Below are 12,500 nucleotides of genomic sequence, written 5' to 3' on the forward strand. Positions count from 1 at the left end.
TGTTGGGCTGCGTTTGGAAATCCCCCCCCGTTTTCTACGGTGATTTCCCGCCTGATCTGTGTTGGTGGTTTCACACCTTCGCCAAACCTCGTGACCGCTGCTGTCGCTCGCTTCAGCTTCCTGTCTCACAAACACATTCATGCACACATGCATGCACGCACGCAAACATGCACGCACTCACGCACACACAGAAACATAGGAAGACAGACAGACACACACAGAAACACACACACACACACAGAAACACAGGCAGGTAGACAGACAGACACAAACACACACAGAGAGACAGACAGACAGACAGGCCGCCTTCATGCACACAAGCACGCACGCACACACACGCACACGCAAACACACACACACACTGATGATACCACTTCCTCTGTTCCTGATATAAAGGCCTACATCTCTGAGTGAGGTGGAACTTTGTTTTTTTGGAATAGAGAAGAAAATAACATCAACTATTCTCTCACTAGCTCTTCTACACACACACACACACACACACACACACACACACACACACACACACACACACACACACACACACACACACACACACACACACACACACACACACACACACACACACACACAGGATTATAGAGAAAGAGATAAATATTCAGAGAAAAGAGAACTTTAAATTGAGAACAAAGAGATATTTAAATGACGGCAGGTCATGGCCGGGTCGCAACTCTTTGCTGCAGACAGATATAGGCTTTGACTTTAACACGTGGCCTCAATACTTCTGCTATGGCCCTTTCCCATTGGCCCTTTTAGCCGTGTGGCGTAAAAACAAGGGTTCTGATTTGCGTTTCCATTGCCAGTTTAAACGTGCCCAGCTTTGCCGAGTCGCGCTGAGAAGGACCCTCTCTTGAGCAGGCCCGGCCCGGGCCCGAGAGGGGCTGCGTTGACATCAGCCCTGTTTGCTGTTCGGAACATGAAGTTGCTATTTTAGAAATATAGAATTACAATAACTGTGCCTTCTTGTGTCTGAGACGCCAGTCACTCAGAGTATGGCTAGAGTTCTCAACAGCTTGTTTCTGCTTTATTTGTTCATTCCTATAAGTTAGTAAGCCTCTTCAAAGAAGGTAATGAAGGTTAAGATAGAAGTGCACTACAGTGATTTATGTTTTGCAATATTCCCTTGCCATACAAAATGGCTGGTTGAAAAAGGAGAGATTTCTTTCAGATAAGCCCACTAGACATTGGACAATAATTCACATTATTAGGACGCTGATAGGGATATTCAAGGCATTTTTTTTCTAATTTCAAATAATAAAGATTAGGAAGCAAACAAAAACTATTTAGCGTCCAACCGAATTCATCATCGCGGATATAATTCTCTGTATATAACTCGGTGGATACAATTTGGCTGTCTGAAACAAGCAGTTTACATAATTATAAACATCAAACATAAATTGTGTCTTAAATCAATCAATCCATCAAATTTGATGGCTGGCTATATTTTACAACGGAACAACGTCAGCAGTTCAGAACACAACCTACAGCAGGTAGCCCTCTAGCTATGGAGACGCAAGTCGCAGCAGCATCGGGCTGACGTGCAGAGTCAAACCGGGCCATGCCAGGCCAGTACAGCCTAACAGAAAAAAGCTGCGAAGCTCACCCTAACTGGAATGGGCTGCAATGGTTGTCTATAACAGTGAATTGTTGACAAATAGATCTGAGATGTTTTAGGAAAGTACAGATTCACCCTACCATAATTCAGTGATGAATATACAATCATTATAGTTTCTTGCGAATAGCCTGATGTGCAGCGGCTACAGCGGTCGAACAGACAATGTTTACAGAACACGTTGAAGGTCAACAGGTCTGTTATCGTGGGAGGCGCTAGCAGATTGGGTTTAACGGCCAATTAGGCACAACGTTCAAACTTCAAAGCCACTTCGCACTAACTTACACAAAGTGTATGGTAAAGGTTTTATGGTTCTGATTTACAGGACCATCCACATTTGCACTCACACTCACACACATTCACACTCGCACACAAACACACACACGCACTCACACTCGCGCACACACACACACACACACACACACACACACACACACACACACACACACACACACACACACACACACACACACACACACACACACACACACACACACACACACACTTGCACTAACTTGCACATAGTGTTTGGAAAAGGTTTTATGGTTCTGATTTACTTGACCATCCACTTTTGCACCCACACACACACAGACAGACAGAAAGACACACACACACACACACACACACACACACACACTAACACACACATACACACACACACACACACACACACACACACACACACACACACACACACACACACACACACACACACACACACACACCCCCAATCTCTCCATTTCGTTGTAGAGAAGCCATCACCAATTCCTGTCAGAGCCGTGGGTGGAAACACCTGTCGGGCCACTTCTTGATGAAAACAAGAAGACAGCCCACCTCACACACACACACACACACACACACACACACACACACACACACACACACACACACACACACCCTTATTTCTTACACATCTTTGGCTCTTAGCAGTCTTTTGGGTTGGTGAGGAGAGAGGCCCCCCTTCTTTACTGACACACTTTCGCTCTCTCTCGGTTTCATTCTCTCTCTCTGTCTCTCTGTCTCTCTCTCTCTCTCTCTCTCTCTCTCTCTCTCTCTCTCTCTCTCTCTCTCTCTCTCTCTCTCTCTCTCTCTCTCTGCCCCCTCTCCCCTCTTTTCTTTTATCAGTCCTTCTGTTGCTCTGTTCTTTTGATCCACCCCTGTCCACTTGAGAATAGGGCATACACGCAGGTTGACAAACCTAATTGCCAAAGCAGGCACAAGTTATACACGGACACAGACACACAAAGACCGAAAGACACGCACGCACGCACGCGCGCACACACACACACACAGAGATAAACACACAACACGCGCACAAATACACAGTCCTACGCACAAAAACACATGTATACTTAAAAAGACTCTCCAATACAAACACCGAAACACACACACACACACACACACACACACACACACACACACACACACACACACACACACACACACACACACACACACACACACACACACACACACACACACACACACACACACACACAAGCAACACAAACATCCACAGGAGAAGGAGTGTGAGCGGAGAAAGGGCCAGCTGGCCTGGGAGATTAAGGCACATCGGCCGCATTATGAGTGAAACTGCCAAATCACATCAAAGAAAGACACTGGGGAACAGGGTGTCCGCAGCCAACCGTCTGGTAGGGGTTCGGCATTGACCCGCCTCCATTCAACACACTTCTTTGGGCCTTGCCGTCATGGCAACTAACTAGCTACCAATCATCCAATGTAAAACGGGGTTGGTCGAGGACAGCTTTCCACCTCTGTCGTTGGGATGGAGAGCTAGGATAGTTGTTGTTTGTTTGTTTGTTTGTATGTTTGGAGGGACATTTGCATTCACACACAGTCGTTTATCGTCGTATCGAAGTAAACAACATAGGTAGCCCGGTTTTGAGCTAATAGTTAATTAGGCTTATTTTTTTACCTAGACCTAGAAATACTTTCCCTTTGATCTCCTCTACAAGTCTCCCCTCCTTTCGATATTACTCATGATGTTCCTTCGCCACCTCAACAACATCGTAGACGCCAGAGTTCTGAGTCAATCCATGGAGAAGTTGTTCAACAATAAATTACTTGCTTATCGTTTGAATATAGACAGTGTGTCAAAAGATATAGCCTAGCTTATTTTCATAATTTAAATGATACAATCAATGGTGTATTGTTGCTGGTTCTTCATTTAAATCAAATAAATAACAATTAATTATTGAATGTTTTGTAATGTTGAAATACTTGAATAAAAAGGTTGACGGAGCCCAACGGCCAGTGTTATGGCTTGAACTGTGTGTGTCTCTCTCTCTCTTCCTGTGATTTTCTGTTTATGTCACTTTACCGCGCCGGGACACAGGGGGCTGGTACGGCCATAGGAGAGCTGCCTCCCTACTTCATGGCGCGCGCAGCCCGGCTCTCCGGCGCCAACCCCAACGACCAAGACTATCAGGAGTTTGAGGAGATGATGGAGCAGGGCGCTAACGCACAGGTGATTAGCACGCACGCACGCACGCACGCACGCACGCACGCACGCACGCACGCACGCACGCACGCACGCACTAATGCACAAACGCACAAACATGCACATACAAGCCAGCATGCGCACATGCAAGCACGCATACACACACACACAAACACGCATATGCACGCAAGCACGCACACACACACACACAACACACACACACACACACACACACACACACACACACACACACACACACACACACACACACACACACACACACACACACACACACACACACACACACACACAAATGCAAGCACACACACGCACACACAAACACCATGCACACAAACACCTATCGTAATGGGCTGGTTTAGGATGTTGAAATCTCATTTAATCCATATTTACAACCTCAGAGATCCAGTGCATTGATAAGAATGTCAGATATTTATTTTATTACAGATAACAATATTCTATTCTTTCAAAAGTGTGTTAGATCAAGTGTTTGTCGGGGAGAGGTGATACGTTTGACGTATCAGATGCCGTTAATGGCTCACGTGAACACACACCTCTTGTGGTGTGTGTACAGAAGTATTTCCAGCAGCTCTCTTTATCAGGTCTCTCTGTTTTCTTTAATGTCCCCCGCTCACAATCTCTGAGGGTGGCTACTTCCGGCCCGGTCTGTTTCGCTCATTGTGAAATGGCAGTAAAGAGACAACCCCCAACCATAGTGAAATAGCATTGCGTGTGTGTGTGCGTGTGTGTGTGCGTGTGTGTGTGTGTGTGTGTGTGTGTGTGTGTGTGTGTGTGTGTGTGTGTGTGTGTGTGTGTGTGTGTGTGTGTGTGTGTGTGTGTGTGTGTGTGTGTGTGTGTGTGTGTTTAGGGGAAGCAGGAGAATGGATGATTGTGTATATGTGCGCGTGGAAAGAGACAGAAAGTCGGTGAATGCTCGTATCAATGAAGTTTGTGTGCCTGCCTGTGTGTGCGCACATGCTTGTGAATGGATGAAGTGGATGTCAATGAGTGTTTGTATGAATGATTTTTGTGTGCTGACTTGAGGATGTGTGTGTGTGCGCGTGTGTGTGCGTGTGTGCGTGTGCGTGTGCATGCCCTACTAGCTGCTACTGGCAGCTGGGTACTTTCACAACTGAGTGACTCAGTGGGAAGAATTCACAAAGTACTTCGGTGTGAAGCAATGCCGGTTGCACCTTTTATAATAGTTTTCCCATATCATACGCCCTCACAAGTGTTTCAACAATGCCCAGAGGCTTTTTGTCATCCATTCTTTGACACATACCTTGCTGATGTAAATGGGGAACTAGAATGGCCATTTTGTTTTCAGATTCCTCTAATCCGACCAGCTTTCGACTGCATAGTTGTCATCGTCATGGAATGCCTTTAATCTTTCCACCTGCAAATAGAGAACCACTGGTTTAATGTTGAACCTCCTGCTTCATGAGACTACTTTAAGATGCCACTTTTAGGAGTCTTTTAGCTAGGCTATATGCAGGTCAGACAATGGTAGAGTTTATCAGAAATAGACGGTTCAGGTACTAGGAAGGAACACTTTTGTTCAACATGGACATAATAAGGAAGTGATACAAACCTGTGTATTTTGTACACTTCAATTGTCAAAGTTAGGGACATGGGTAACGTCCCTAATTATAATGATTTTTGAGATTTACCCTAAATACTAGGCGAGTACTGCACACAGAAACTAGTCAACTATTCGTTGCTATTTTTCCACCTTACAAAAACCGCACAGGATACACGAAAGGCTAAAGAAATCTATATCTGAACCAAGCCGCCATCGAACACGTTTAACATTGAAAACAACAAGCAAAGCTGGTCAGAGACAAAGAGATGTGGCCTAAAGGACCCGCCCACGCTACCCCAGCTGTGTCAGGGGGGGACGTCCAGGCATCTGGGCCAGACATCTGTCGAGATGCCTCGCTCCAGCCCACACCTGGGACATCCTCCGCCCTGCCCAGCACCACTGGATGGAGACCGGCTCCACCTAAGGTCCTAGAGAGGGGGGGTGGGGGGGGGGGGGAGAGAGAGAGAGAGAGAGAGAGAGAGAGAGAGAGCGAGAGAGAGAATATGTATTTCGTAAGAACGCTAATGCTATTTCTGTTCTGATCATGCACTTTCTTTTCTCATTCTTAAAGTTACAAGGGCGGGGGGGATCTTTCTCCGCATCAGTGTGACAGAGGTAGGACGCTGCACTGCTCTATCACTCTGCTCACCCTCTCTCTCACTCTCTGTTCCTCTTACCTTTCTCCTTTTATCGTTTCCTCTCAACCTTTCATTTGCGTTGGACATCTTCTCTTCGCTTCTCTTCTCTCTCTCTCTCTCTCTCTCTCTCTCTCTCTCTCTCTCTCTCTCTCTCGCTCTCTGTCTCTCTCTGTCTCTGCCTCTCTCTGTCTCTCTCTCTGTCTCTCTCTCTCTCTCTCTCTCTCTCTCTCTCTCTCTCTCTCTTTCTCTCTCTCGCTCTCTCTCTCTCTGCTTCTCATGATCATATCTGCGTAGGGTGCATGTGTACGTTGGGGCGCAGTGTGGCAGGTCTCTCTACCCGGAAAGGACGTGGCCAGCCTACGCTAGCAGGCCTTCATAGCTGTCATGTTCTCTCATCTCATGGATGCGGTGATTCTCGCTGGTTCTTAAGACGCCCGACCCCCTCCGGGTCTGACTCCAGACCAGGCAGTCTCTCAGAGCCTGTACCGCCACACCTCTTAACGGAGGGAGAGGTGGGTTCCAAGGGGTGTCCGACGTAAGTGTCAAGCCAACGATCAATAGGGTCGTCGTGGTTGGTGTGGACAGACCGACCCGGAGGCACGGCGGTAAAGAGGAGGGAAACCGCCACTGGCGTCGACGTTTCCTAGGAGGGTACGGTTATGGACAAGTAAGAGGTTTGGGTTTTATTGTTTTCGGACGGATGTCAAGGCGTGCGTTCCCTCACTGCCGCGTGCCATCTCCCCCAGCCCACCCATGGGTGACTGGGACGCTGAGGGAGAGGCAGCGTTTAAATCTGTCGCCACTGGACTCTGCCTTTCCTCTTCCACACGAGCTTCATGGGGGGATTTTTATTATTTATTTGTGGGTGCCAGCGGCTTGACTTAACCCCGCTGGTATGTCTCCGAGTGTGCGGCCCATTGCCAACATCCTGCCCGAGCCGCATGTGATGATGAACGGTGGCAGGACGCTGTTTGGAATTTATATTTCTCTCTCTCTCTCTCGCAAAATTTTTCCCCCAAAAAATGAAGTCATGGCGTTTTTAACAGCTCTAGACGCTGATGTAACGCTCACCCGCCATTTCTTCCCCCGCTCCACTTAAATCTTTAGTACAGGACAAAAAAAAAAAGAAAAGATTTTAAAAGCTCAGCGCTCGCCCCGCGTGACTCTAGAAGATTCCGCGCCCGTCCCGCCAGAGCCTGAAACACGATGATGAAGTCATTTCCTGCTGTGGGCTGCATTCTTTCAAACGTTTTCCCTCCTCTCTCATCTTTTGATATATATTTTTATCTGGGGTGGAAGGGGTTAACAGGCTGTGAATTCTTGATTGCCAACTCCCAGGATCGTATCTCCTGTAACCCAAATCAGAGCCATCTGCACTGGGCGTGTGCCTGCCCGAGCCCCCCCCCCCCTTGGCCTACTGCTCTCAAAGGCTCTCTGTGCTGTGGTTTGCCCGGCCCTGTCACGTGACTTCTCCGAAAATGCCCCCTCCCTCTTCTTCCCCCTTTATTTCCAGTAAACTGTTTGAAAGGAGGCGGGGGGGGGGGGGGGGGGGGGGGGGGGGGGGGGGGGTGTTGGATGGGGGGGGGGGGGGGGGGCTGTTGAAGGGGGGGAGGTGGTGGGGGGGTGAGTCAGAGTTAAACCAGCTACCCCTTAACCACAGCTTGTTAAAGAATTTGTCAACGTGGACTCATGGGTGTGCATTAGTTTTGTATGCGTGTGTGCGTGTGCATGTGCGTCTATGTACTTGTGTGTTTTCTTGTGCGCCTTTTGTGTCTGGATAGATTTGAATTCTTCTAGAAAGAACTGTTGAGCGTCAGTTGCGTCAGAGCAGGGCAGCCCATAATCGCTCCACTTCCTGTTAGTAGTTTGCGAGTGAATGTGCGTAAGTGAGAGAGAGAGTGAGAGAGAGCGAGAGTAAGAGCGAGAGAGGGTGGGGGAGAGATAGAGAGAGGGAGTGGGAGGGAGAGTTGGAGGAAGAGAGGTATAGAGAAGGAGCGGGAGAGAGAGAGATTGAGAGAGAGAAAGGGAGGGAGGGAGGGAGGGAGAGAGAGGGAGAGAGGGAGAGAGAGAGTAGAGAGAGAGAGAGATAGAGAGAGAGAGAGAGAGAGAGAGAGAGAGAGAGAGAGATATGGAGGGAGAGAGAGAGAGAGGGCGAGGGCTGGCGAGGAGCTAATGAGATGAACTTTAGCCCCGTCTCCGTGTCGAGTGGGGGATTACGGGGGGGCACAAACCAAGCGAGAGATGTGTGTCTTCGCGCTCCCTGTGTGTGAATGACTTTCATTGAGAAAAAAAGGGAGTGAGAGAAAGGGAGAGAGGCAGAGGGAGGCAGAGAGAGAGAGAGAGAGAGAGAGAGAGAGAGAAAAAAATGTGCGTGGGTGTCTATGGGCTTTAGGCTGCATAGAGTTTCCCTCCACTGACACATACATTTTCCACATGGAGTGGATTGCTTTGTCTCCGGTTCTGCTTATAACATCTCTGTTTGAACTCCGTGCCCCCGAACACCGACTCCTCAAAACACCCTCGGAACACCAGGAAGAAGTATTCCTTTCTAGTATTTATTGTTTTTTTTCCTAATTTCTTCTCTTTTCTCTATTCCCCCCCTTCACTCCCTCTGGTTGTTGTCATTCCTCTGGCAACGGCAAGTGTGTGTGTGTTGTCGTGTGTGTGTTTGTGTGTGTGTGTGTGTGTGTGTGTGTGTGTGTGTGTGTGTGTGTGTATGTGTGTGTGTGTTCGGACTGTTTAATATCAAACTATCTGATCCATGTTGAGACCCCCCCACCACTTTGTCACGGGACCGGTCCAGCGACTGCCAGCAGACGTTTATATATCGTCAGTGCTAATCTCCAGACCGAATCACGACCTCTCGTCAGCAATCACGCCCTTTAAGTGTGATTCACTTTAACTTTAACGTTGCCCCTCTGTGTGGAATCGAGCGTTGAATAAAGATGGATGAATCTAATCCTTTTTATTTATATTTTTGCTGAAATAAAACGGAAGAGACAAAGAGTCACACAGGGTCAGTCGAAACGAATACACAACAAACACAAGTTCTGCCTCACTCGGGTTCTGTTAGGGTCACCTCTCTTAGTGACCTCACAGACGCGTTCAAAGAACGAGAAAGAAAACGGCTCAGATAATTCATTAACACCCCGCGGCGGGCGTGTCGCCAACGCCGCCGCCTAGAGCTATATCTGGTCTGAGGAAGCGGTTGTAATAACAGCCCCAATACATGACCGAGACATAAACCATATTCAGCCCTTGCAGGCGGTTCCCAGGCGCTTAGGGCGCGGGGACGCGGCAGCGGCGGAGAGTGCTGAGTAAACCTCGCACACAACAATGCACTTATTTCTTTTCTTTTTTTTTCTGTGACACTGCACCCTTCCGAGAGACAAGATCTCCCCAGATGCAGTGTCGGCTAAGCCCCACCACCGCCCTAGAGGCGGTGGTGGATGGGTGGGGCCTGGAGGAGGTGGGTGGCGATGGGCTGGGTGGGTGGGTGGTGATGGGTGGGGTGGCCTGGCGGAGATGGTGAGTTTCCACAGGCTGCGAACAAGCCCAGCCTGGGTGTCTGACTCCCGACCGCGGAGGATCGACACGTCCCGGAGCTCCGGAATTAGGGAGAGCCCGAGTGTCTCGTCCAGGGAGCGTAAATCATGATGTAGGACGCACACACACATAGAGAAAATCACACACACAAACACATTAAAAAATAACACACACACACACACACACACACACACACACACACACACACACACACACACACACACACACACACACACACATATACAAACACATAAAAAATAACACACACACACACACACACACACACACACACACACACACACACATACACATACACACACATATACAAACACATAAAAAATCACACACACACGCACGCGCACGCACGCACAAAAACATAAAAAATCGCACACACACACACGCATACAATTTAACACACACACACACAAACACATACTCACCCACTAATTTAACCTCCAACACCTCCCCTCTGTGCCCCTTTGTTGTCGCCGGGGTTATATATCCGCCTGCTCCCTCCTTATTGGCTAAGCCCGGGGAGCTTGCATGTGCTTAATGGGAGCAGCCAGAGGGTCATGATGTCATAGGATGGATGGGATTCATGTGGTGGAATCTTGCGGGTCGCCATGGCGCTGATTGGTTCTGCATGGCTGTGCCGGCCCAGTGGAGCGCGCGCCGGGTTTCCAGGTACCGGCGCTCACAGACACAGGGCACGGCGGGTTCAGCCGTAAACCATACACATTCCTGTCCTCCGACAAGCTGCCCTGTCTCCCACTGGCTAAACACACACACACACACACACATACTCTCTCAGTCACTCGTGCACACAAATGCTCAGAGACACACATACATACACACACATACACACACACACATTCAGAGATGCACACACACCCACACACACACACGCAAACATAAACCCACACACATACACACGCAAACACATGCTCAGAAACAGACAGACACACACACACACACACACGCACACACACATACTCATAGAGACACACACACTCACACACGCACACGCACACACACATAATATATACACACACACACACACACATGCGCGCACATGCACACTAACACATGCGCTGAGAAACGTGCACTCTATACACTCCCAACCACACACAGTAAAACAAACACACACATATAATCACACAGACACAAATACTGAGAAACACACAAAGGGGACACACAAGGCAACTGGAATTAAACTAACAGGCTTGTGGAGAGCTGCCGTGATTGGATGGAGAATTTCAAACTGTGAACCAATCATATTCAAATTCCCCAGCTCAACCCCACCCCCTTGTTATAGGCTACCTCCCATGTCTTTTGAATTTCCTGTCTACTGGTTCGGACTTCTCCGAGAATGAGTGTACTGTACTGGTTTTGTTGACCATATAAGGTATTGGACCCTCCAACCCCAGCCCCTCCCACTACCGGTGTCTCGATTTGCCATTTTAATGCAGAAACAAAGGCCTCATAGATAATACATGGGTACACTATTAATTTCAGTACTTATGATCTAAAAAATATTGATTTGGTTTGTTTATTAATTTTTGAGTAATTTCGTGATTATTTTTAGGGGTGAGAATGTTTGTATTTTGTAATAGAGCACACATTTTGTAAAGCCTGCAATAAATTGCAATTTATTACATTTAAAATCAATAAATACAGATGAATTAATGGTCAATAAGCAGCAACAGCCGATCTGAACATATTCACCATAATTTAACACAGTCATGTGTGAAATAGTTGATTATATGTATTAAGTGGGATAGGATCAGAGAAAGAGGTTAAGGTTGAGTTTAACATAGTTTGAATCCCCTGAATTTTCTTTGTTAATTATTCATTTCTAATTCTAGTTATATAGTTGATATAGTTGATGTCTTTGCATATTTCTTCTTCACATTCTTCTTCTGTCTTTACTCAAAATAACAATCAAATGACAAAGAAAGTATGTGCAGCTCAAAAACAATGTTTGAAATATCAATAACAAAAATAGGACTTAAAAAAATATGTTATTGTATTACCATATACTATTTATATGCTTTACTAAAAGCACAACATTTTAATTTGTTTGCTGTGGTAACATTTCTTTCAACAAAATATATATGAGCACATATATAGGTATATGTTTTCATGTTTTGACAATGCAATTTCCTAGATTCCTTTGATAAGAAATATTAGTCCCTTTATTACCTTAATCGACTTCACAAATCACAATTTTTTGTGATTTGTTTAGATTTGTCATCCCTGAATATAACAACGTGATTCATTGGCTGAGAGTGAGAGTTCAATTCCATAACTGTAACTAAATTGAAACAGAAACACAAACACTTAAATATAACCATGAATAGGGTCCCCCACGAGTCTAATAAAACCCAGTTTTCCCACAGAAATGTGCCGTATCGTCTCAAACAGTAAGTGATTCGGCTCTCGTCTGATCGGGCGGTCGATCACGGAGAATCTTGCAACATTCCCTCTCCTCTACTCACTCTTGCCTTCTTTCCTCCCAGACGTTTTAAAATAACATTGAGCTATAGATGAAAGAGTCTCTTCCCAGAAGAGGTATATTTAGGGGAGAGGAAAGGTGTCATGCCTGTGGTTCGGTCCGGGAGGGCA

At 46.9% G+C, this 12,500-nt stretch overlaps 1 protein-coding gene across 2 annotated transcripts in view; it reads left to right on the top strand.

Moving 5' to 3' along the window:
* The window catches only part of LOC130385828 (vacuole membrane protein 1-like), a 61,643-nt gene that overhangs the window by 19,952 nt on the left and 29,191 nt on the right, over positions 1 to 12,500 (top strand). For both annotated transcript variants that reach the window (XM_056594544.1, XM_056594545.1), the window contains exon 8: positions 3,987 to 4,118. In XM_056594544.1, coding sequence (XP_056450519.1) covers positions 3,987 to 4,118 — 132 coding nt within the window. The remainder of the gene's footprint in view (positions 1 to 3,986; positions 4,119 to 12,500) is intronic.

The sequence above is a fragment of the Gadus chalcogrammus genome, chromosome 7 (genome assembly GCF_026213295.1).
Source record: "Gadus chalcogrammus isolate NIFS_2021 chromosome 7, NIFS_Gcha_1.0, whole genome shotgun sequence".
NCBI lineage: Eukaryota > Metazoa > Chordata > Actinopteri > Gadiformes > Gadidae > Gadus > Gadus chalcogrammus.